The following is a 26,798-nucleotide window of genomic DNA, read 5'->3' as shown; positions in this document are numbered from 1 at the left end:
AACTTTCCCTCAAGATATTTAAAATAAAAGAATATTTCTGGTTTATGTGGAGAAGATAGCTCATTTCACTTTTTGAATATGTGGTGCATATCACCAACAATCTTTCATTTGCAAAGGCAGGGAATGTATTATGGTATTTTCTGCATTATGACTGATTATGACTGATTATGCACTTGTGTATGGTAGTGAGTTTATTTTCATCAGATACTTCAAAGCCCTTACTTTTTAGGTCAGGAAACTATGCTTTTCCTAAAGCTTTGAAGTTTTAAATAAGCAAAATGAACATAATTTGGCTAAAATTAATTACTAATGCAAAGCAGAGCTACTGATGGCTAGCACATGACAATAGCAGAAATTTAATCTGTGAATTCATATTCTTGTTTCCTTTACCCAAGAAAAGGCTCTGAAAATTGATTCCAGAAGTATAAAGCTTCTGTAGACACATTTGCTTCTTGGGCACATGTGAATGTACAATAAGTATTTTTAGTATTGTTTTATTCTGCTGAAGTTTGATTAAAGAATGCAAGAAAAAAAAATGGGGTTTAAATGTTTTCTGAAGGAAGTGGGGAGAGCATTGTTTGCCAAATGTTTTCTGAAGGAAGTGGGGAGAGCATTGTTTGCCCCTTTGAGTGGACTAGCAGCTTTGTGTTTGGGCAGGCTGATTTGTTGTTTTGACATCGTGTTTGTTATGTGACCTTAGGCACATTGTTCAAACCAGGAACATTTCCCGTAACCTCACAGAGTAAGGAGCCTGCCATGTTTCGGCTGGTTTTTCAGAAGTTGCTAATGATTCACTGCTCAGGTGAACGTGAGTGGGATTGGAGTGTACTCAGCTCTGCTCTGTCAGCTTTTAAATGCTAAGCAGAATCCTTCAGAGAAATTCTCAGTGTCAAAAGTGTGCTGTCACTTAATTTGCGGCAATTTCTATGTTGGTGTTTGCGTGTAAATAGAGGCCCCCATACTCCCCTGGGTGGAGGGCAGGATGCAGGTTGTCAGGGATTTGGCTGTGTCCTGCTTAATTTGGAGGTCAATCTGTAGCAGCCTGACTGAAACAACTGCTGAACAATAGCCTGGCAAGGTATGAGAAATGGAGTAGTGAGGTCAGGCTCTTACTGTTCAAGAGGACATTCTTTCCACCATCTCCCCTTTTACTTTTGAGGACTGCAGTCCTCACAAAACCATATCCGCAGAGACCCAGAAAGATCATTCAGGTGGTAGCTGCTAGGATCTGCCTTGTAATGCATGAGGATGTGGGCTCAGATTCTGGTTTTCTGAGATAAGGAGAATAAGGATGACAGAAGGAGCTCAAGTCTGACCCTGTACATGTTCCTGGTGGTTTACAATGGAGCTTAGTGGGTAGGAGAGTGTATTTACAGAATAGCTGTCAAAATCCCTGTGTGTAAGCAAGCTGTAAATAAGTCTATAAAGTATAATCATTACTGGAGACTTTAAATCTGCAATGAGTGAAGGACTTGCTTCAAGTTCATTCTTGTCTCTGCTTCCTTGCATGAGAAGTAAACAGAAGGATAAATCAGAAAGCTGAGTTTATAAATGTGATTTAAAGGCAGGCTGGAACAGAATTGTGTAGTTCTGGTTTTTTTTCTTTTCTTGAGCTAATGACCCAAATGAGTTCTGCAGTGTAGAAACATCACACCATGCTGCATCATTTCCAGGGGAGTGCAGAGGTTAAGTTTAGGATCAATCAGTTTGCAATCAGACTGATTACAAAGGACAAGGAGGAGTACAAGATAAAATCAAAAGAACAGAGTAAGACGGAAAGGCAGAGAGAGAGACGTTTGAGAACCCTTGAAGTAAGGTTTCTTGCAGTAGACAGCTAGCAGGAACATTCAGAACTGTTAAGGGAGGTATTACAGTTTTGTTAAAATAGCAGTTCAGGATTTTCAGCCCTACTTCCACCCTGAGTACACTTACTAAGAGGCTGGCGAAGCTTAAATAATCCTTACCGTTTTATCTGCAACACTGTGAAATATTCAAGACATAACAGAGATGCTTCTAAAACTTTGTGTTTCTCATGTGCATATTGCTATGGCTTAGGTAAAAAGGAAAGGTTCTTGAATAGATACTGTTCCATTTTTTTAATTCGATCTATATGGCTTTGTAAATCCAAGTTTCAGAATTGTGAATAATATGTGAATGAGTTTGGTGCTGTCTTCTGGAGTCCTCTTCTGCTTTTGTGGCATATGTTAAAGCACTGCCAAATTACAGTGTTTCATGTTGGAGCCACTGTGGAAAGATTTAGAAGGTGGGTGTTAATGAAAGAGATGAATAAAGCAAAGAAAGCCTCGACAGCATCCAGCCACTTCAGAACTGATGGACACACTCCTGACGTTCCCCTTTCCCAGCCAAGGGATTCCACCATTGAGAGAGGAAAGAAAATGCTGAATTAAAGTAGAGGGATGTTGAAGTGTCGTTATGTGTTTCCAAACAGAATATTGATTAATACGTTGTCACAGTTAAATATATTTTTTAGTGGCAGGGAATGTTGGTTTAGAGGTGGAAGAGGTAAATCTTCATGGATCTTTTACATATTTATTCATGAATTAATTTTGAGGTAGTGGGTAGTGAATGAAATGTTCAGATGCCCCAGTCATGATGGCATTTGAGTTTTAATCTTAAAAAGCTCGAATAGGGCCACATATTTTTAGATTCAATTACCTTGCAAAGTTGACAGTTCAGCTAGTGAACAAGTTTTGGGAAGGTTCACCCACTTCAGTGAGGAAATTGGGGGAGTTTGATTCCTGACTTTACTTTGGGGTCAAATCCAGTAGGCTTATTTCTTTAGTTAAATCATTCACTCTCTCAGGTTAATTTTAACATTCAGGGTACACTGTTCAGGTTGAGGCTGAAACTGTTCTTTTTCTAAATGGTTTCTGCAGGATCTTGCTACTTTGAACTGTCCTGTATTACACATAAATGTCAGATCTTCTTACTTTGACTAAAAGTGCACCCTGCTGCAGTCTCTTGTGTCTGACTCTGTATTATCTCCTTAAAAAGCAGAAGCATGGCTTATATGGCCATGTAGAGAGTATTTTATAGGTGTTTATTTGATATCAATTGCTATTCATTTCTACAGTATTATTGAAATAAAACTCCTTTGGCAAGACCTGAAATTTGAAGGGGAAAGTAATATTGTTTCTCATTTAAATTGTGTATGAATAAATGATTACAAATTGACAGATATTGCTTGTAGTGATTCCTTTCTTGAGTGAAAAACCAATTTCTATTTCCTCCTTAATTTAGGAACTTAAAATTCATAAGAGATGAAAAGAGAAACTAGATGCAGTCCCAACACAAGCAAAGAGAAATTACAAGTTGAAAGTTTAATAGCTGCTTTTGTTTTCAGGGCCATGCTGCACTGCACTAAATCTGCACGTGGACAGTCTTTTACTACTCTATTCCTGTAGACAGCTTATAATTTATTAGTAACAACAAGGTATAATAGGTGGTTGTGTGGAAAATGCAGGGTACAAGGTTCTTCACTGTTCCTAATCCGAGTCCTTCAACCTCTGCCCTGGTGAGCTCAGTAGAGCTGGTGTGTCATCTCAGACAGTTTCTCAACTCACTCCACCTGTTAGAGCAGTGTGTTAACACATGTCCAGTCCAGCATGTGCCTCTGCAAGGGTTTATAAAGCGCTGACACCTGTATGCCACATGGGCACATTCTCCCGTCTCTGTTCAGAGGGTCACAATCCTTGGGTGTAAGTTCCCCTGCATGTATATGTGCCGTTTTCTGCTGCAGCAGTAGGCTTTTAGATCTGTACACTTCTGCAAACTTGTTTCTTTCTCAGAGAGCTCATCCTGAGGATTCACTCACCAGGCTTTTGTTATTCCTTTAAATAGTGTACAATATGTTCTGGTTTCATTTGTTTTGAAACAATTCAGCCATACTTTTTATAATGCCTTATGGAACTCATCAATACTGCCTGTATATCTGTCTAATAAGAGTTCGGTAAATTAGCATAATCATTAAACAAATTCTCATTTTGTTAATAATTGGTGACTGCCTGTTTCTCAACAGACAAGTGATGTCAGCTGGCATTTATTAGTTGTTGTGTGCTTTGTTGTCTACAGGTAGGTAATCTGAAGTTTATATCCTTGCCTTATTATGTTGTATTAGAATAATCACTGCAGCATGGTGATGGAAGAAAACTAGTTTCTCTTAACTAAAAAGGTTGAGATGACTAAATAGATCTTCTTTAGTTTTTCAGTAAAAATAGCTTCCTTTTCTAAAATTGACATGTTACTGGTTCAAGAAAGCTCTTCTCTTTATTTCTTTGATGTTTGATTTCTTGATGTTCCCTGCTGTGTTGCACTGTGATTCCTTTCTTCCTATCTCTGTTTGCAGTGGCTCCTAGTAAAAGAACTTTGCAACATGACAAGAGAAAATGGCTTTTCCTTGAACTGCGTAAAGTCTTCAGGGGAAGATATAATTAAGTGTTTGTTTTGATTGCGTGAACTAGAATTAAAATGGTGACACAAATACCTAATATAATAATAAAAATAATCCTTTGATTGTTTTAAACTGTAGACTTCTGAACTATATCTCTTCTGGAGTGTTACTGTTCTCTCCAATGAATTGCAGTGAATTTGAGTAGTTGCTCCAGAAGGCAATGTGCAGCTGAGTCCTTAGCATGTAGCTTGTTCATCTTGTCTTCCCCAGGCTTGGTTTGCCAGCGGCGATGCGGTACAGTCTCTGCTGCCCCGGGGTGAGGGCAGGCTGTTGTAGGAAGGGGTGGTCCTGCCCTCACCGCTGCCTTGCTGCTGTGTCTCTTACTCTGTCTCTCATCTTCATCTGGTCCTCTGGTTGGTTGGGTCCTTGAGTTAAGTGGGCAGCAAAAGAAGCTTTCTGCTGGGTTAGCTCGACTTGGGAGGGCGTAGGAGCGAGCAGCCATGGTGGCAGGTTACCCCTGTGTCATCTGAGCAGAAATGGGAAACCACAGCCCTGTAGTAATGACTTCTGCCAGTACCTTGGCTTCTCGGTGTCAAGTAATACAGAGCACTTGGCTGTTAGAGGAGCCACATAGGTGTGAAGGTATGTCAGCAATATATGGGAGAGTGGTGGTGAAGTCTGAACTGATGTCAGCTATGATTGAGAGGCTGCATGAGACAGACAGGTGTAGCACAACACTAGTTTTCCTGGATTGCAGAAGCACATGGGGAGCAATCGGTTGATTGCTCCAGTGTGCTGCTGTTTAAATGTCACCAAGCTGCCTATGGATTGAGCTGACACACTTCTCCTTCAGTCTAAGCATGACTTAAGGGTGGATTAGTGTTTTCAGAGGCTACAGAATGCTCATTTTGAATAAACTCATTTGGGAAATTGAAAAGCAATATTAAGGCAGTGCCAGGCAAAGATTTTTCAAATTAGGATTTGTCTTTGGGCTTTGCTATCAAGATTTGCTTGCTCCATGCGATGGCTAGATTTTCAGTAATGTGGACTTCTGAGAGTAATGATTGTGTTTCGCTCATTTGAAGTTTTTGAAGTTTTCATACTATACTTTCCAAGCTCCTGGCCATCCTCTCAACTGTTTGTCTGAGTCTAATTTCTGTAAACAATTTAACAGTAGAAATCCCAATAATAACATTATTGTTGTTATTATTTTGTGTGCTCCTTCTATAACCAAGCCACCAATTTTTCACTGTTTTTTGTGCATATGAAGAGAATTATTTAGTTATTTAACATAGACATCTTGTTTCAAAGTGTTGTATAGCCATTAGGAATAGTAACAATTATGCACCAGAACAGGATGTCTGGCTTTAGTAAATAACAATGTAGTGGTATATTTTATGGTTTTTTGTTTGTTTAGGTTTTTTTGTTATTTGAAGCTGAGAGTTATGTAAACTGTAATAATTGCAGTGACAGATCTCACTCATTCTCAAAAGTGTGTATGTGGTTCAGTAGTATAAAATGGTAAATTGCCCCTACTGTTTATTGATCAAAATGTCATAGCCTTTAAGGAACTGGGAAGTATGATAATTTTTTTTTTTTCTCTGAAACATACTGCCTTTTACTGCTCAATGTATTTTGTGTAGTGTATTTTAAGTAATACATTGGGAACTAAAAGGCCTGTAGCAGTTAACTATAGAGTTTGTGTGTTGCCTTTGTTTTAATCCAGTTAAAATGAACTCCCATTTGTAGGAATAAATAATGGAATTTAACTCTTAAAAGGCCTTCAGCTGTACCTGGGGAAGATTTTAAAACCAAAATCTGATGTTTGAGGTTTTCAGTGTTTTGATACAAACTATAAGAAATAAGCAATTCCTAACTGCGGTGGACAAAAGTATGGAAACTCTGTTTTTGTCAGGAAAATATTCAAGATTTCTTCCTTAATTAGCTCACAGTCAGTTTTATCCTTTGTAAATATATCACAGAAGTCTAAATTGATACTTTGATCAAAACGTTCAGTGTTGGGTGAAGCTGATGGTCTCTGCTGATATCAAAGGGCACCTCACTGGTGTATTGTATCCAATCTGAAGTGAGCAGTTTGGGATGTTGGTAGTAAAGGGTTTCTTCTGTGGCTTTTAAATGGGATGGTCTGGATGCTAACTTCAGCTTTGGGAAATTAAAATTATTGATTTGCGGTAGCCAACAGGACATTACTTGGGAAGGACATTTGCTGTCCTGTTTTTCATAGTATACCCATAGGTATGTGGCGTTAATCATCTTTGGAGAGAAGGGTATGTGTGGTTTGACTTTACGTGGCAGGCCTTATAGCTGATGGGTCTTACCATGAGTCTTTCCATTTTCTTTTGTGCTTGAAATACTTGCTTTTGTACAGAACAAAGTGTAGTAATCTCTGTATGTTTGCATTTTATGACTTGTATTTATGATAAACCTTTTCTATTTAGTGTAGTGCCTTTTTTCTAAATTTTTGTTTCTTGTCAGACTAACTCTATGGATACTTACTCTTTACGTCAGCACTGCCAGCAAACTGAAATACGTGTTTTAGTTTATTTTCAGTGGCTTATGTGGTATATTTCAAGTATATGACCTAATAAAATGTACCTGTACCCACAGTGGTTTATATGAAGGTAGGCCATTTAGTTGTATATCTGATGGTTCCTTTTTGATAGGAATTTCTCCTACAACTTTGTCAGTTACAGTAGCTATATGTCAATAACTACAATAAAAGTTTATTTCCTATATTGATGAATGGTATGCTGTTTCATTACTGTCATCTTTGTGTATCTGTTTTCTTTCATATTCACTTGGAATTGTATTACAGGTCAGAGTGCATAAATTGAATAAACTGGAATACTGTAGAATATCTTGGATAAGCAAATAGATTTTTTTTTTTTGTTAGATGCTTTTATTTTAGATAAGATATGCTAAACACACTTTCTTTTTATTTCAGATACAGAATCCATCTAAAAGACCTCCCCATAGACACCACAGTTTTTCTCACAAAATGACTTATTTCCGGTATAACCATTACAATGCAGCCCATATTTATAAAACTTGATACTATATATATTTGACACATAATTTGTATTCATGCAGAGATAATTTGAATTGGTAGAGCTGTTTTATATTGGCGCAGGATCTATTAGCATAGTTACAGCTTCATTACTTCACTGGAGCAGCAGAGTGGGAAGAAAGTAGTATGCATTTATTTGACCAGCTTTACTGTCAGGTGCTTTTAAGAGATCCATCTTTGTTTCACAATGTTAATACTGGCTTCCATTCACACCATGAATGAAGAGGGAATGTTGGATGTCACTAAAGTGTGTCTTCCTTTTAACAGTCATGCAATAAAATGCATTAAGCTAGGTTAATGTAAACAGTAGAGCTGCTCAAATTATATAGCTGTGTCAAGGGATATTCAATTATCCCAGAAATTTGCTTAGTGGTGGTTTTGTTGTTGTTGGTTTTGTTTTCTTTAAAAGTGCTGATTATCACTGGATTCTCTTCCTCTAGCTAGAATTATTTGGCATTTTCCAAAAGTACAGATTTGACCTGAAGAGACTTGCTAAGAGATAATAAGTATTTAAGGTTAGGGATTTTGTTAGTGAAATTGTCTAAACATGATCACTGAACTCAATGTGGTGAAATACTTAGTTGTGGATGTTTAGCAAAGGTAGTTCCATGTTGAATTAGGCATGAAATGGCACAAAATTTTTTTGAAAATAATTTTCTGAAGACTGAAAGGTCTTGGTTTTAATAGAGTTTATAATTTCTCTGTTTAGTTTTTTTGTCAGACTTGACCTTTCAGTTCTTCTTTTTGACACTTCATACACTTGTTACAGAAGAGAGTTAAAAAATTCATTCACGTTTAAAATAAAATACGTGGTGCTTAAGAATTCTACAGCTAGGGAGTGGGGTCTGCCTGAAAATGCTGTTCTCCAGCGTTTGTTGCTATTTTAAAAAACTATTTTACTTTTAGTTTGCTTTTCGGAAAAATGCTATCTTGTAGTAGTAACTTACTGAGTTGAAGGGTAGCTGCAAAGTTCTAACAGTTGGTAATATTGCAGGCTTAAAGTGTTACTATAGTAAGCTTCAGTTGTACTGGTGCAGCTACTGGTAAGTCTCTGCTACGAGCTGATTAGGCTTCAAAAAGCCACCGATTTTTTACATGTGTGCATGTCATCATGGTGTTTTCTGCTTGTTTGTTTATTAACATTTTTCTGCTTATCTTGTCTGCTTATCTTACCTGCTCCAGTGTGACGCTATTTGGTACCTTCTGCATACATGATGTATGGCAGTATTTATGGGAATTCATTAGTCTTGGAGTCAACCTTAGTGGTTTTATCAGGGAGGCCAAAGAGTGAAAAAAATATTATACTGAGCTAATACTGAGCATATAGGTTCAGATAAGAAATAATCAGCAGTCTAGTTTGATGAAGTTTGCATTTACTGATGCTGCTTTTGTTTTGTGGTTATGTGGAACATTTATTTCTGAGCAGAGTTTTGCCAAGGTAGTTAACATGCAATTTGCAAACTTCTTGGTGAATACCTTAAGAGAGTTTATCCTGTTTTTATGTGTCTGTGTTTTCTTTTTTCAAAAGCAAGCAGTCAAAAGATACCTCCTGGGTCATCAGAAAGACATTGCACGTCAGAATAGTTAATGCTGCATTATATATAAAAGGACAAAGAAGTTGCAGTGTTTTCTAAATCTTTTTTTATGTACATTGAAGTTGATTCCTGCTATAAAATGTACTTTTGGTTCTACTCCTGCTAAATTATATTATTATTATTTAGCCCATGTTATTCAAATAATGTGAATTTTTTGTTGTTGTTGTTGCCATGGGACAGTTCAAGAACTGGCGAACTGAGTAGTGGAAGAATCTAATGCAGCTACTCTCCAAATACGTTATTCATTCAGAGCTATTAGCATTTTATATAAAAACAAAGGAACAAAAAAGGTGGGAAATAAGAGATTATGTAGGTTATGTGAACAATCAATTTTCTTCTCTAGCAGTAGTCAATAAACCACTGATAGTTATGCAACATCTGGCCTTGTTAAGATGGTCAAGAAGAGATGTTTGATTTCTTGATGAGTATGCCACTCATTGTAATGATGCTCTACAAATGTAATTGGACCAAACATGGTACCTCGGTATATAAAGAAGTAACTCTGAACACAAGTCTTGCTGAGAATAACACATGTAACTACTGCTAACTACTTTTCTGAAATCCTCTCCTCTCTATAGACCTTTGGTCCATATTAGTGTGATTCTGACTGGTAACAGAATGTTTAGGGGGTGGAGAGGGGACGGAAGATTAGAGGTAAACCCCAATCATATGAATTTTTTGTGCTTTTGGAATATGCCAAATTATTCTAGCCAGCAGGAGAGAATCCAGTGCGAAACTTGTACTTGATTAGATAATTCTGCCTTCATCTCACTTCATGTTAATGTTCAGTTGAGGCCTTTTGCTCCACTTACTTGAGTTTGGGGATTTTTGATGTTGTTGTAAGGCTCTAAGGAAACATAATCAGTTGTAATAGAGTCCTATTTAAGTATATTAATCTCTTTGATAAGCACTTATGTTAGAAAATTAATCTTAAGAAATATCTTATTAGGAAGAATTTAATTCCTCCTTAAAACTTTATTATTTTCCATAATTATATAAAAACACGGATATCTGCTACTTGTGATGTTTTTCTTAGTTTTATGAACTGATTTATTCTTAAAGCTTATTTGTGATTTAAAATAAAAAAAAAAACCTTTCAACTTACCTGGCATATCTGAATCTCAAATAAGAGCTACTCTTCATCTACAGTATGTATATCAATACACAACATATAAAGAGCTCATATGAAAGCTGTTTTTTCCTTGTAGTAATATAAGGTCTGCTGGAAGTCTTCAGCAGAGCCATGAATGTTATTTATTTTAGCCTTTTAATAAGATCTTGCTTTCAAAATACTAAATCCTTTAGTTTGAGTTTTTCTTTACGCTATTCCATGAAAACATATTGTCTGGATTTTCATTTAGGCTCACTGGAGTGATTTTAAGTTTTTCTTTGTTATCGAAACTAGCTAACATGCTAAGAAGTATAATACCACTAAAAAAAGCTTTAGAAAGATGTCTTTAAACCTTCAGTCTTTCTTTGGGCTTTTCAGATCTTGGCAGAAGTTAATATTCAAGGTTGAGGTGTATTTACCATAATGAGAATGTGTGTAAGTTTAGTAAGATGTTTTAAAACTTCTTTTGTTGATAGAAGAAATGTCTTAAGGATAACAGAAAAATGCCACCAATGGAAAATTTTCTAGTTCTTGCCTGTCATCTTACGAAGATGAAACATGAGATGTCACATAGAGAGTCAGGTTTTACTAAAGTCTGTGTACTATTTCCAGTCTCTCTTCACAGGCTGGCATGACAGAATGTACTCCTTGTACTCCAGTGCAACCTTGCAGTAAAGAAACAGATGAAACACAGATATATCTTAAACTGTTGGAACACACTGTGTTTCAACCATAGACAAAGCTGCATGGAAAGATCTGAGAGATGTATGGTGTTTTCTAGTATGGTTTTCTGACTAGTATGTGGGGAAAAGAGGTAAAAGTATTCAGGCAAGGAGTAAGCTAGGAATAGAAGGTGGTGAGAATCAATAATGAACAGAAGTTCTGAAGGCAGCCTCAGCTTTCCTGTGCTTTAGTTGCCCTTTTACTTGCTTCCCCCCCTCCCTCCTCCCTCCCATCAGATTGTAATTATTTTTCTGATGGTAATTTACAACCTAATTCCTCAGTCTGTCTTTGGTGAGCGACAGGACCACATGGGTGAATCTAGCAGTGCTGTTTAATGCTGCTGGGAGCAATTAAATTGTTGACAAGAGCAGAGCTGCAGAATGGGAAAATAAATATACAAAGATGTGTGACGCTGGAGTTGTATTCTGTGCCGTGTTAAAGTGTTCCCCTAATAAGTTTCAGGGGGAGGGGCTGGAATATGACTGCCTATGGAACATTAGGTATGGGAAATAGTTTGCTTTCAAAACTTTGTAGACTTTTGTTTAGGCTGCCTTAAAGCCGTACCTTTGTGCAGCAGCACCATTCTGGTCAGTCTCAGGTGTACAATATTTATCTGTAGGATGAATGGAAATTTATGATGCCCAAGAAACTTAGGCTATTTGAAGCCTATCTCAAATCCTTGTGAATGCTTGGTGTAAATGTATTTGGGAGGGTTAGGAATGTCATCTGGCAAAGATTTTTCAAGATTCTTGTACTAATTATTTCTTTTTATTGCTGTCCCATTTAGTTAGTTCAGATACATATTTATCGCAACTAAAACATCTTTGAGCTGGGAATTAGTTCAGGGAATCATCTGTTTACTCACATTTCTAACATCTCATGGTCACTTTTCTTGTGCCTTAAGCCTAAAACACATATGTTTGCAACTGTTTGGATTTTTCAAGATGATCTTGAAAGAGTAGTCATCTTTGCAGATTCAAAGCTTTTGCTTTATTTCATCTCTTGTAACTGCTTTATTTTGCCTGCTTTTCTTAAGACATATGGTGTGTATACTGCAAGTGCTTTAAAGCAGGTTTTTCATGTTCCTTGCTCTTCAGAGCTTCTAATACAGACTTTGTCACAGTTGGTTTCTTAAATATATTGTACTCCTCTATACCATGGTAGGCTGTACTAATTCATTTTATTGAGGAGTTAATTCACAACCAGGAGTTTGTCATTTGTGGAAAGTCTTGATTGAAGGTCTTCAGTTGGCACTCAGTAAGATGGTCTCTCTTAGAATCATATAATACAGGAGAGGAAAAAAAAAAACCAGCACATGCTTACTAACCTTAAGTCTGTAGGCTTCCCTTTTCTGTGCCAACTGTTCTTGGCCAGATCTTTGTTTTGTCACCCTTAGGACTGCTTTGATAGTTCTTTCAAATGAATTATTCTCTTGTTTCCTTTCTGTGTTACTCAGACCTGTCTGATTCATGATTTGCGAAGGAAATATTCCTATAATTTCTATATTAATTGTGTCAGTTTTATAAGAGAACAGACCTATGTCCATATGCTTATGTATATATGCGCTGTATGTATATGTAATAATGATTTTTAACATCTCGGCAATGATTTGGAGCATCTCTCTGGAACATTTTGAGTTATATTTTCAAGTTGTAAACCTGACATATAGTAAAAGCTTTTGTAACATGCCAAGGGTGTGGTTGGGAACAGAGCTCATTGCAGGTTCCCGGTGGAGCTGTTAGGCTTGCTTTATTGATTAACTAGGCTGGAGCTGAGTTAACGTTGGAGTGAGGCACACCAGATGGGTGGTACAGGAGATGACCCTCTGTTCTGTATCTGACATGTGCTGTGAGTTATCACTCGTGGCCTTTATTAGGTGGTGACCCTTTGCAGTCCATATTATTTAAGAGAGTCCTTAAGAGATTTTGTTACTTAAGCCTTGCTGCTTTGAACTAACAGTGGAGATGTCAATTGACACACTGTTCTGCATTGCGAATTCCTTAACTACTTAATTCCTACCTGAACAGAAAATTTGGAAACAAGTTGTGTTGAGACTTTCATCAAGCAACAGCCACAAAAGTCTGCCCCAGGATAAGATAGTTTGAATATTTTCCTTTTTATTTATTTGATTTAGATCAGTTTAGTAATACATACATACGAAACTGATTTGCTGTTCTAAATGATGAATAAAAGCTGTTGGTTCAGACTTGTTCTTAAATGACACAGTGACCAAAGTTTTATCAGCTGTATTACTGAGCTGTAGAAATCTTTATATAAACCAATTAGTTGTAAATAAAAACACAAGCATAAAAGATAAATGATAAGTAAACCTACTTTTATATATAAGAGAAATCCTTAGTAAAACTTCAAACTCAGCTTCTCATTTAGTACAGCAACTTCAAAATTGTTCTGTATTTATTTAATTCTATCCAAGATTAGCTTGACATGGGTCTCAAAGATCTTTTGGATCCTAGCAAATACAAGATTACATAACACAGAAATAAAGAACTGTATCTATAAGATCTGTAAATATATAGCAGATGAGCAAAAAGTGCTGTCAAACTTAGCAAAGACTTATCCTTTGTTTCAAATCAACTTCCAGCTAAGGAGAATTAACCTTTCTTCTGGAAAGTACAAGTACGGGATTTGAGTATAATTGATTGTTTAAATCAAGGTTTCTTCCTTTCAGATTTAAATTAGAATTGATGGTTTTGTTTATTTTGGTATAAGTCAATACACTTTAACTCAGGGTGTGAGTTTATTTTTCTGAACCCTGAAAGTCAGATTGGAAAATTCCTTGTTGCTCAAGAGAAATGGATTGAGAAATGTCTTTGTAGATGTTCTCCTGCTGTAGCTCCAGGCCTTGAGGGGGGAGTGTGCACATCAGATAGAGGTTTTAACTAGAGCAGAACAGCTGAAAGCAAGTTAGATGGAGATGAGTATTGGATTTTTTCTCCTTTGCCTCCTTCCCTCCGCAAATGCGGTCGACTTCTGGCGGCAGTTGGGATGCTCTTTCTATTGCTACTGCTTACAGCTGAAATGGGGGAGTTTTGGAAATGTATTTTAGTCTTACAGTAGTGGTCACATAACATGTTAGTGGGCTCCTGGCTGCCTGTGCACATTCAGGTGATGATTCTCTTCAGTGTGTGTGTATGTATGGATTATATGCATTCTCAAGCCATCATTATTGTAATTATTATAAGGTAGTCTTTTGAGAAACAGTGGAAAACAGAGTTAATGATTGCCAGGGATAAAACTGGTATTTTCTTCAGTCACGCTAAAAGCTCTCTGTAGCTTGATAGAGCCTGAGGGCATGTGGCATCAGGTTTTGGTTGAAATTTTCTGGCTTTTCTTTATATGAGGCTAGAACTGACTTTCAGGGTCCCTCTTGACTCCTAATATTAATCTCTGTGGAAATGATAATGAAGTAATTGCTGGTAGAGCCTAGCAGAGAACTTACAATAGGAAAATGAATTAAATGTGAACAATTTTGCTAGTGACTTTAAATTTTGACCCTCCATTTGAAGTCATTGCCTAAATGTAATAACATACTGTCTGTGAATAACATGGAAGAACATAAAACACACTGAGGTGCCTGTGTGATGCTTACAATTAGAGATAGCCATAGAGCATACTGACAATATGTCATTTTATTCTTCAAAAGTATGTTAACCAGATTATGGTTAAAAGAATTCAAAATGTGCCATCCTGAGCTATTTGTAACAGTTTAAATTCTGTGGGAGTCACTTTTACAGAAAACATGTGGTTATATACTCTAAAAGATGGGGTTTATATTTTCTTTAGGCATCAATCTTTTGTGCTGTGTTTCAAAGCAAATAGAAACAGAGATTTGCTTTTGATATAACACAGCATTTAAAACTCTAGTATTATGAAAAGAGTATGCATTATTGAAAGATTTTATCATGGAGATTTTTGTTTTCAGTATAAAGTTGCATTAGGATAATATTTTTTTATCATGCTGTTAGAGATCAAAGTATTAGTATAGTAAATAATCCTCCCTGTCTAACACATCTAAACATATAGTGCTAGCTTGCATACTGTGCTCCTACTTCAGGAGAAACCAAGAATTGATTGTGGGCTGTCTGCCAGCAGGACAACAGTTTGTCTCTCCATGTGGGAAGAGCATCTTTTGCTGGCACAAAATGGGATTATACCATTGCCAGGAGTCAGCTCCACCTTTGCCATTATACTGTTGCCAGGAGTCAGTGACAGCTCCTTAATTATTGCTTTTGTCTGTAACAGTTGATCCTATATGGAGAATGTGTCCTTTCTTAAAATCATTCTGTTATGATCCTGTGGCTTTTATAGTGTCTATACTCAATGTTTACCACCAAGACAAGTAAATGTGAGGTCTTTATGTTCGTATATGTGTGTAAAGTTGCCATATCTTTGTGTCCATTTTATTTATATATATATATATATATATATATTGCATGCACACACAAGCATCTAAACTGTTTTGTTGAGAATGGAAGGTAAATTCTTCTCTGTTGTTGGCATTGCATGGCTGACATGGTTGTGCTAGTGTCCTCGAGAAAATGTGCTTAGAAGTGCAACCAGCTAAGCATAGATAAGAGACCACTGAAAATACGTATGTTAGTATATAGTTTCCTACAAGATTAAGCTAATTCTATGTCAGTTGTTTTTCTCAGATATGCTGCAATAAATACATAGAATCAGTAGAAATAATTTTATAGGGAAGAATTATATAAAATTTAGTGTAAATAAGGATATTTAATATGAAACAATGAATTTGCTCTAAGGTAACAGTCTGTTAATATTTTTATAGCACCGGATAACATAAAAACACAAATAGACTTTGTAGTTCAAGCTAAGTTTGCCAATCTGTGTTGATATTAAATGCAAGACATTTTGTCTAGCCAAGATCACCCAGGAGCCTTATGTAGCTTTTAAAAAATATCTGTAGCTTTCAGAATACTTTGGATGCACAAATGTTAAGAAAAGGCACTTAAGTAAATCAATACATATTTTACCTTTTCTCTGAAACAGTGTTGTTTAACTGCTGGCTTGAGATGACCATAAGGCAGAAGAGCTCAGTTGGCTGTCTCATGAACTGTTCTTAATGAGCGTTATGTTATTTTCCCCTCTCGTTTTTCTAGGCTGTTCAATTAACCCCTAGACGATGGCTGAACCTGCAGGAGTACCAAAGCAAAAAAATAATGGCAGACCATGGGGTTACAGTTCAGAGATTCTTCGTAGCTGATTCTGCAAATGATGCCCTGGAGGCTGCTCAGAGACTAAGTAAGTTGACTGGTAATGGGAGGAACCTGCTTCACCAGCTGGCAATCTGGAAAATAAATTGCTTTGTAATAAGTTGTACACAATCTTCAAATTGGTGTTTATTAAAAAGGTTTGATACATTATCTAGACCACAAGTATATGCCTAATTTCATATGTGAACAACAGTTTATAACAGTAACGTTTGTTTAGAACCTTTTTTTCTAAAATGTTTTGTATGCAGCATGTAACATGAAATCTTTAATTAATATGATTTATGTAATTTTGAGTAATTCAGAGTTCAGAATAACATCATGAATGTTTGCTGAGGAAAATTATTTGTTGTTGTATACTTCATATAATTTAAGGAACTGAAGTAAATGAACTTGTGTGAAAAGTTGTTTTCAGACAAAAATTTGCTCTATTAAAAAGCAAAGGAAGAAAAAGGTTGTGGACTCTCCATTTTAAAAGATATTCAGAACCCAATCGCACACAGTCAGCTTTAGCTGACCCTGCTTTGAGCTGGTGGGTAGGACTAGATGATCTCCAGAAGTTCTTGCAACCTCAACTGTTCTGTCATTCTGTTGATGAGGAGAAGGGCTCTAAAGAGGAGGATGGTGGCGTGGGACCCTTCTGTAAGCATCAAAAACCCCGCAGCAAAACCGCAAGCCGAGAAGGCAGAAACCTGGGGAAGAGGGAGAGCCTCAAGCTGCCTCCCCCCTGAGCGGGAAGAGTGAGCTGGGAAGGAGGGCAGCAGGGACTCAGGGTGGGCAGAGCCTGGAGTGATGACGCCCAATGACCCTCACGTACAAGAGCAGCCCCCAGGGAGTGCGAGCGACCAGGAGCGCAGCAACAGGGTGGGCAAACAGGGTGTGGCGTGTCAGGAGGGTGTGGGGCAACAACAGAATGGGCCAACAGGGTGTGGCGATGCCCATCTATAAGAAGGGTCAGAAGGATGATCCAGGAAATTACAAGCCTGTCAGCTTGACATCAGTGCCCGGGAAACTGATGGAGCAGCTCATCTTGAGTACCGTTACACAGCATATGGCGGGACAACCAGATGATCAGGCCCAGTCAGCGTGGGTTTATGAGAGGCAGGTCCTGCTTGACCTACAACAGGGCGACCTGCTTATTGGATGAGGGAAAGACTGTGGATATTGTCTGCCTTGACTTTAGTAAGGCCTTTGACACCGTTTCCCACACCATTCTCCTGGTGAAACTGGTTGCTAATGGCTTGGATGGGCACACGCTTTGCTGTGTAGAAATCTGACTGGATGGCTGGGCCAAAGAGTTGTGGTAAATGGAGTTAAATCAGTTGGTGGCCGGTCACGAGTGGTGTCTCCCAGGGCTCGGTTTTGGGGCCACTCCTGTTTAACATCTTTATTGATGATCCAGACGAGGGGATCGAGTGCACCCTCAGTCAGTTTGCAGATGACACCCAGTTGGGTGGGAGTGTTGATGTGCTCGAGGGTAGGGAGGCTCTGCAGAGAGACCTGGACAGGCTGGAGCCATGGGCTGAGCCCAACTGGGGGAGTTTCCATAAGGGCAAATGCCGGGGGCTGCCCTTGGGCCACAACAACCTCCAGCAGCGCTACAGGCTTGGGGAGGAGTGGCTGGAGAGCTGCCAGTCAGAGAGGGACCTGGGGGGGTGATTGACAGCCGGCTGAACAGGAGCCAGCAGTGTGCCCAGGGGACCAAGAAGGCCAGTGGCATCCTGGCTTGTACCAGCACTAGCGTGGCCAGCAGGGACAGGGAAGGGATCTTAACACCTGTACTCGGCACTGGTGAGGCCGCCCCTCAACTATTGGGTTCAGTTTTGGGCCCCTCACTACGAAAAGGCCATTGAATTACTTGAGCTTGTCCAGAGAAGGGCAACAGAGCTGGTGCAGGGTCTGGAGCACAGGTCTGCTGGGGAACGGCTGAGGGAACTGGGGGTGTTTAGTCTGGAGAAGAGGAGGCTGAGGGGAGACCTCATCACCCTCTACAGCTACCTGAAAGGAGGGTGCAGAGAGCTGGGGATGAGTCTCTTTAATGAAGGAAAAAGTGATAGGACAAGAGGAAATGGCCTCAAGTTGCGCCAGGGAAGGTTTAGACTGGATATTAGGAAGCATTTCTTTCCAGAAGGGGTTGTTAGGTGTTGTTGTTAGGTTAATGGTTAGACTAGATGATCTTCAAGGTCTTTTCCAACCTAGATAATTCTGTGATTCTATGAAGAAACAAAATAATTATGAGATAATTATATACATGTATATTTGTTCAGATGTATGTGTGTCCATATGGAGAGTAAATAAAAGGTGAGTTGAGTTACCTAGCATCACAAAAGGACTTGAGAGTGGCTGGGAGAGAAATCCCTGCTTCTGGAACTTAATTTTTGCTCTCTGACAACATCCTCATTTTAGGTGGGGTGAACATAAGATGATAACGTGGGTCAGAATTGCTTTTATTTAATACCTTTTATCTCAAAAGGAAATGTGTTGAAGTATGTTTGTCACCTGGTTCTAACTCTGAAAGAAGTTTTCTACTCCTTAAAGTTAATAGTAGTTTGCATAGTTTTCTTTCCTCTTTTCATTTAATTTTTGCTAATATTAATATATTTTAAAAAGAAAAAAACTGTTAAAATTGCCAGAGGCCAGACATTGTTATAGTCTAATTGTGTAGTAACAGGAAGGTTTTTTGTTTTATGCTTTACATAATGCACAAGCCACTTAGTTAAATGCATTTCAGCTTTGCACACTGGAAAATAAATTAATACAACTTATTCATATCAAAGATCTCATCAGACCTCAAGTAGCTGAATAGGATTAGCATAATGGCTTTCTAAATCTCTATAACCTTATTAAGGTAATACATTTTTCAGTAATCAAAATCTTATAATGACAACCAGTATATTTGAAACAAAAACTTTAAATGCAGCTGCTATGGTCATTTGACAGTGCGAAATGAAAAATGCTGACACAAAGCAAGAAGCTCATAAAATGGGAGGGTTTCCTCATGACTGTATGTCTGAGAAAATGAAATGCTAACTGAGGTTGTGGCAGGTTTTTCACAAATCTTACAGCACTTAAACTCTCCTTTTCATGATTGAACTCATAAATGGATTGGTCTATCCAATAACTATCACTATTCTCGATCTCTATTACTATTTGGAGAAATAAATTACTCTATTAAGGGCAGTGAACCTCTTCTGTTTTATGATGCCAGATTTATTTTAAATAACCTCTGTGTCTTCCTTACTTTGTAAATCACAGAAATATTGGGTCTAAACAACTGTGTTGAAATTTAAATAATCAAAAGTAAAATCTAAAACCAAAAATTACTTGCTAATCAAACTTTATTGGGTAAGTTGTATGTATTTTAGCTGGGTTGGCTTGTTAACACTTCAAAAATTACAAGTCACCGGTACCTTTCTCAAGTTCATGTGATTGCATTCAACTCTGCTGCATTACTGGTCGTTAAAGAATTGTGGTTTATAGTGTAGAAGCCATTTCATGTTGAAATGATTGACGCTCCATTGATCCCCTAAATAATTAACAACATCCTCGTAATCATTCTGATAGTCTGATGTTGTACTTCTAACATGCACTTTGAAAACTAAGCATCAAGAACACAAGTTTTGCTACCATCGTCATTGTTGTTCCAAGATTTCATCATATTTGTGATCCTTCAGACTAGTGGTATCCCTGTCACTCAGGTTTATCTGCACAATTTGATAAGGGCTGCCATCTTCTAAATATGCAACCACATAAAGTTCAAAGTTATGGGCAAAACAAAAAACTTCAACCTACAGGAGGCACAAAATATTACAAAATAAAATAACAAATGGAGGTGGCTTAGGGATGTTTTTGATAGGCAGGCATTCTGCAGCAAAAGATGGTGAAAGTAAAGGCCAGTCACCCCTGCCAAGTCCTGCTCAAAAATCTGGTGGTTTAGATACTGTATACCACATTGCAGCTGTCCTTAACTTTAGCTTCTACAAACAAGAAAGGATGCTTGCCAACATATTTTTGAGATAAAAATAGAATAAAGTTATCAAAATTTCAAAGTCAAAGGTTCAGTATTTTTCTTGTGAAAGGAGGTTCTTTCTATCAACCTGTCATCATGAATGCAGGAGAAACAATTTTCCTTGATAATCTTACAGCATTACATCACTCACATGGGTCTGTGTGTGTGATAAAGGGGTGCAGTTAAAGGGATAGAAATTCCTGACATGGAAGTCTTTACAAAGTCTGGTATTCACTAATTAATTTCACAATTTCACCAACTACTACATGCTTGACAGAGCTGTCTACTGCTGCAGTGCCTGTGGCCATCAGTTTTGCTATTGCTGGATTTCCTGTTGATGCAATGGGAAGAGATAGGATTAGATCACTTTTGCTGCTGTCTTCACTTGTCAGGAAGGTGTTAATGCGTGTGTTCTTGAAAGGGTTTGCCTTTATCCAGAATCAGCAGATTTGTTATAGTTTGCTCATTTCCTCTGTTGCGCTCTCTATTTTTATTAATATGTACACTGAATACACAGAATGTTAATTTTCTCAAAGATTTTCAAAACTTACCAACAGCACAAAAGGCAGTCTACAAGGAATTTTTAATGGAATTAAAGGATTGGGGTTTTTTTTCTTCTAAGATAAGAATGGCAGATGTGAGGAAAATTAAAATGACATCACTAATACTGACTTCAAAAGAACTTGTACACAATAAGGAATACAGAATTAGGCCTCAAGGAATTCATTGCCTTCTACGTGCTAAGCAATTTTGAGGTGTAACTCTTGTAGAGAAGATGGTATTTACAGAATACCAAGAAATGCAGTCACAAACGGTTTTGTGTTTCATGTTAAAATTCCTAGGTTTTCAAGAGGAAAGAAAAAGACATTGGGCTGTTTTGCTCTGACAGCATGGCATTGCTTGATCTGCCATCTGAAGAAACACAACCTGTAAACACTTTACAGTTCTAGTGCAGCTATTTAACAGAACAAAGAGAAATATTTTGGAGCTGAGTTTTTGCCTGAAACGTAACATCATCTAACGATTCCTGCATTAACTCACAAGTATTGTGACCTGATTCTCACCCAGTGCAGTGGTACGTTGAGGTCTTGTTTAGCCAGAGAAGGCATTTCCTTTCTTGCTATTTCTTTTCCTTGTTCTATAGTGCTGGTATAAGGAAAAAATTTTTATATATGCATATGTATACCCACGCTATCAGGCAGTGCACATTTCCATTGCTCGTAGTGGGCAGATGCACTGTGCATCATTTCAGGGTCCATCATTTTCTCTCGCCTTCTCCACTAGAGGCCCTTAAGTCTGCTTCAGCTCCTGCACTGTTCTTTATGTTTTGCCTGATGGAGAAGTTATTAAGGGAACCATCATTTTAAACTAGTAGGTGGACAAAGCTGAGAGGGATTATAATTCTGCTGGAGGGTGTTACTGTGTACTGTCAATTGGCTCTTTGAATCAGTAGAGAACTTACAGAGGTGGTTGAAAATGCTGACAATCCTAAATGGATGCTGGAAGCTTGGCATGCGTTGCTTTTTCTGATTTTTAACAAAAGCAATAGAGTGCTGCCCGTTGCCACTTAGAGTGTTTCATTACGTTTAGGAATCAGTCAGGTGCAGTGTTCACACTCTATCACAGAGAAATGCGATTGAATTGAGTGCAAGGCTTTTATTCACTCTTCTTTAAAAAAATGTATAACAAAATATAGTCTCTGCATGTCCTATTTCTATTGCCTTATGCATGAGGGAACTCATAAAATTCGGCTTTGGACTGAAGGCATGCTTTTTATATCAGGCTGGAGAGGTAAACATGTATTTTATAAAGAACAGAAGAGGTTTATTGAAGCCTCTTTCCATGAGTTCATTTACCTGTCACCTATTATTCACTATTTTTTTAGAATATTGAAAGAGTTCTCAGTCATGTGATTACCAGTCTCCTTCCTATCTAAGCCTACTGTTTTTTCCCCCTTGGCTATATTTAATTTAGATGGAAGACTGCATTTTTAGATGTTTAGATCCCTTTTCTGAAAGTTCATCTCTCCAATACAAGTTGGGGAAACCACTTGAAAGCAATTTATGTTTAGAAGGGATCAAAAATTGATCTTTACTTTGGTAATGTCCTTTTTGTATAGAATATGAAGAAGTTGTTGGTGATAATGCTGTCTGCATTTAATCTGTGCTTTTATGTTAGGAAAAATGAAAAAGATCCTTGAACCTCACATTTCCAAGGATAATAGAAACATGAATTTACCTTCTTTTTTTATTACACCAGGAAGAGCTTTTCTGTAAGTACCCTATACAGTCCAGCCCTCTGTTGTTAAAGTTGTATTTAAATAAATTTACTCCTCAATCTTTGAGTTTGTTGTCTACTTAGCTGATTCTTTTTACTGTTATCATGTGCTTTGCTTACATGATTTAATTCCCTTTCTTCTCTCCATCAGGATAGGTAGGAGAGGAATTGCCTTCTTCAGCCTTTCTGTGATTTCCGTATTTCTTTCCACTGTATGGTTCACTGTGTAGTAATAATTTTTCACCTGTGCATAATGAGTTATTTCTCAAAAAACCCTATGTACTTGGTGGTTATAACTAGTTATTTTTTAGAGCACCTTGTATTATGCTTCTCTGCATATGTTGAAAAATCACACGTTGCTGAAATAGCATTCCATGGAGCTGTACACAAAGAACTTGCTCGCTGTTAAGGAACAGCTCTCCCATAAGTCCTCTTATTTTCTCTGACAGCTTTTATTAAGGTTCCTTATACTTAAATTATGGCTTTCTGAAACTATCCTTTCAGGCAAAATAATGCTATAAGTTATTGACTAATACGATTCTATTCTCAAATGGGTAAGTATTTGGAAAACAACCTTTTAAATTTAATAGAAAACTAGCAGTGGATGAGCTGCCTTTGGACCACATTCAGCATTACTGAGCATGAGTAATTCTCAGTTCCGTTTAGCAGGTTTTCAGTTAATGGATTTTGCCTTGTCTGAGTGGTGAAATCTAAGACTTAAAGGGATTCTGCATTTTCCTGCAACTTCTCAATAATAAGAAATATCTGTTAATAATCTGTTACTCCCAGTCTTCATAGGCACCTCTTGAATGCATCCATTTGAAAGCTTCACAAAATTTGCCATTGTCTGTGGTTTTAGCCTGTTTCTGTCCTTTGTTCAATTTCCTATTGTTTCTTTGAGCCCCCTCCCTTACTGTATCCATTTTCTCTCGTTTCTTCCCAATGCTTATGAATTCTGGTTGAGAAAAGCCTCTTCCTTTTTTGTGCTAAACAGTTAGTTGTATCTTACCCTACTTAAATATTTAGCAGTTGTATACTGCTAAAAGCCACTGTATGTTTGTGTGCATTCTTTTGTTGTTTTTTCTTCCCTCTTGCTAAAGTGCTTTGCTTAGACCACCATTTACTCAACATAGCGGTCAGAAATTAATGTTTCTGTGCATGATCAGCAAACAAATAATGATTGCTAACTGTTCAAATAATATTTTTTCTATATTTGTCCACTTTGGTTTTATTTTTGGAAAAAATTTACAAATTTAATTGTCGTGCCAACAATTTTAAAAATCTAATTTTTGTCTGAAACTGATGAAGATAATAAATTAGAGTAAAAGTTATGGAGGCAATGTTTGTTGCAGTTATTTAAAGTATTTTTTTGTGGGGGGCTTAATAATACGTTGGTGACGCAATTTCTTTATCCCATTTACTGGATGAAAAAAACAGTCGTGGAAAATCAGAGGAGTTAGGAAGGGTGTGAAAGGGCTGTCTTCACTGAAACCTGCTTTACTAAGGATTTTGTTATAAAGTCATGGCAAATTTGCTGTGATATAGCTGTAGTGCAAAGCTGGAGTATAGTACCTATTCCATAGTAGCTCTTTTTATGGAGGTTCTTCATTTGCACTCAGATTGCTTTTGGGTGCTTTAACTTAATCTGTCCTGGAAGGTAAACCACACAAAGGCACAAATAAGGTGGAACTAGGGTTTCTGTTTAAGGATTTCATATACAATGGCTGTTTGCACTGTTGTGTTGCAGGACCTTTCTCCCCGGACGTGAGCCCTAAAATACTATTGCTTTCTCCTCCTCGCGTATACGTTTTGTTTGGTTGGATTTGAATCTTGTAATTCCTGCTTGTTCTCCCTCTCCCTTCCTTCCCTCCTTTCTCTGTGTTTCATGCTAAGGAACTTTATTTCATGGAGGCTGCTGAGAAGTGGCAAAATTTTAAGCGCAGCAGTATTTAAGCAGAGCATTATTGTTGGTAAACCCTGCAAGGGGTCTCTGGCTGAGCTTTACTGTGTGCCTCATTCCCCCTCTTCAGCTTAGCAGTGTTTTTCTGCATAACTCCTTGGCACCTGTGTGAAAAACAGGCAGCTGCCTAACAGCACACACATTTGTTGGTAATGGCCACATGTGTTGCATCCTGCATGCCAGAAAATTTCCAGCTTCCCTAACTGTGATTTTGAGTTTTATTCTTTTTTAAACAAAATTAATAAAAGATTTGTCAAAGCTTACCCCTGGGTATTGTGTTGTTTCAAGTTGAACCTTTCCATTTCAAGTTAAATTACAACTTGTTGCTTTTTTAATATTTTAGATATGGGAATTCTTAGAAGGACCCTCCATCTCCTGAGGAATTACAGAAACAGTTAATTTCAAATTCACTGTTATGAAAAACAAATCTGTGTTTTCTTTTCCTTATCTGTTGCCTTTGTTAGAAAATTACATGCTGAGTGTGAGTCAGTAAATGCAAGCTTGAGACTGCTTACAGTAGTTGGGTATTTTATAACCATTCTTTGTCACTGAATGTCTTCATATTCGATAGATTTATAGTAATATGAATAATGGCTAGGGGGCTAACAAATCAAAATCTCATTTCAGATGTTTGACACTAATGTTGTGCTGACTTATTGTTCTCTGTGTTGGATTTCTGATCAAATTACGAAAATAGCTACTTGGAAGTAACAACAAAGTAAAAAATACTCTAGAAATGGGATACTGAGTTTTATATTTAATGTGTGCCATAGAAAGCGGTCATTTACAAATTCCAGTTCTGTTAAATATATTAGTGGATTTTTGTTTATCAAAGAAGGAGGTGACAGAACCCATAGCTCTCGATTCAGATTTTTTAACAGGTGGTAAAAAAATGGAAAATTTCACAAGAAAGGTACAAGATGACTGCTGGTATTCCAGACTTGTCACACCATATTTTATAGTTCTTCAAGGTAGTTTTGCAGCTGCAAAACAATAACCAGATGCATAATTGAGAAGCAGCTGCATGAAATTTTCATTTTTTTATGCATAAAATCGGAACCATTAGACACTTTATGTATAAGGTATGAAACACCAAACAACATTGTTTTCTCTGCAGTACTAGCAGCTGTGTAAAGGAGAGAAATCACACCTTCTACACTCTCTAGATGCCCATCTGCTTCTAAATATTTGAGGGCCAATTACTGAAACCAAATTTCTTTTGTTTTTCCTTGTTTGTTACTCTGGCTCATGTTGGAATGTATGTGGTAAAGCGTTTGCTTTGCTTTTAATTTTTAAAATCCTGTTGTAAAAAATCTATCTGTGACACTAAATAGTAATGGTTTTTTTTTCAAATCACCTGTACTTATAGCTGCTGCTTTTATCTGAATGCCACAGTGTATCCCCTTCTGGGAATGCCCATTCCTGATGGAAGATGAATGAGTGATGATGTTTGTTTAGGATTCTGCCGTCACTGACTGCATGTGTTTCAAAGCAGAACTGAATAAAAAAATTTTCATTTGGTATAAACTACAGCACTGTTGAAAGAACGACCAGCTTGTTTGAACAGTCATTTAGTTGGCACTTGTATTTTAACAAACTATATGGGACCAGGTATAAAATATTGGTTATTGTCCAGATGCCATGTGTCACTTCAACGTGAGAATACTTCTCTTACTTTCTGTGAAGCCTGATGTATGTATATGTATGTATGTATTTGAAAGAAATCTATGTGTTGATAGTTTTGGTAACAAATACTGCAAAAATAAAGGGTTTAACTTATGATGGAAAAGACCAGATTGTCAGCTGGCAGTCTAGTTTTTCCTTCCTGGGCCTCATTCTTGTGGCTGTATTGATCAGAAGAATCACCCTTCTTTTCTTTACGTGGTATAAACCCTCAGCAGGAGACATGTTTTAATTATTAATTTTGAAATAGTGTTTATTAGAAACTCAAAATGAGGTGACAAAGCTGCTGAGATTGATGGTCTGCACTATGTCATGCTGCATTTTCTGTGTGATCAGTCTCATTATGTAATCCCTGGCGTAAGGATGTCAGATACATAATTGACACTTATGTCCATAAAATATGGGGTCTGGGGTTTTTACTTTAAACTTTTTCATGTCAGTACTAGTAGCAAAATCATGTTCAATTTAATTAGTATAAAATCTAAGAGTGGAAGATAGCAGTCTAGAGACAAGGATAGTTTACAATTAGCCTCTTTTTTAGCGTGTGTTTGGTCCTTACTAGCAAAATTCTTTCATGTGATCAGCAGTGGTAATTTCTTCAAAGAAATATATAATCTCTTCCCTCCTCCATACAAAGAATATTTTTATCCTTGAAACGGATTTTATTTGAGGCTACGGTTTCATCTGCA

General features: G+C 37.4%; 1 protein-coding gene across 1 annotated transcript in view; it reads left to right on the top strand.

Moving 5' to 3' along the window:
* SUCLG2 (succinate-CoA ligase GDP-forming subunit beta) overlaps positions 1–26,798 on the top strand; it is a 139,710-nt gene that overhangs the window by 11,189 nt on the left and 101,723 nt on the right. The window contains exon 2 of the mRNA XM_074914568.1: positions 16,070–16,211. Within this exon, the coding sequence (XP_074770669.1) occupies positions 16,070–16,211 (142 nt within the window). The remainder of the gene's footprint in view (positions 1–16,069; positions 16,212–26,798) is intronic.

Source organism: Athene noctua, chromosome 10, assembly GCF_965140245.1.
Source record: "Athene noctua chromosome 10, bAthNoc1.hap1.1, whole genome shotgun sequence".
NCBI lineage: Eukaryota > Metazoa > Chordata > Aves > Strigiformes > Strigidae > Athene > Athene noctua.
Note: the sequence above shows the minus strand (reverse complement) of the source record. Positions and strands in the feature narration are given on the sequence as shown.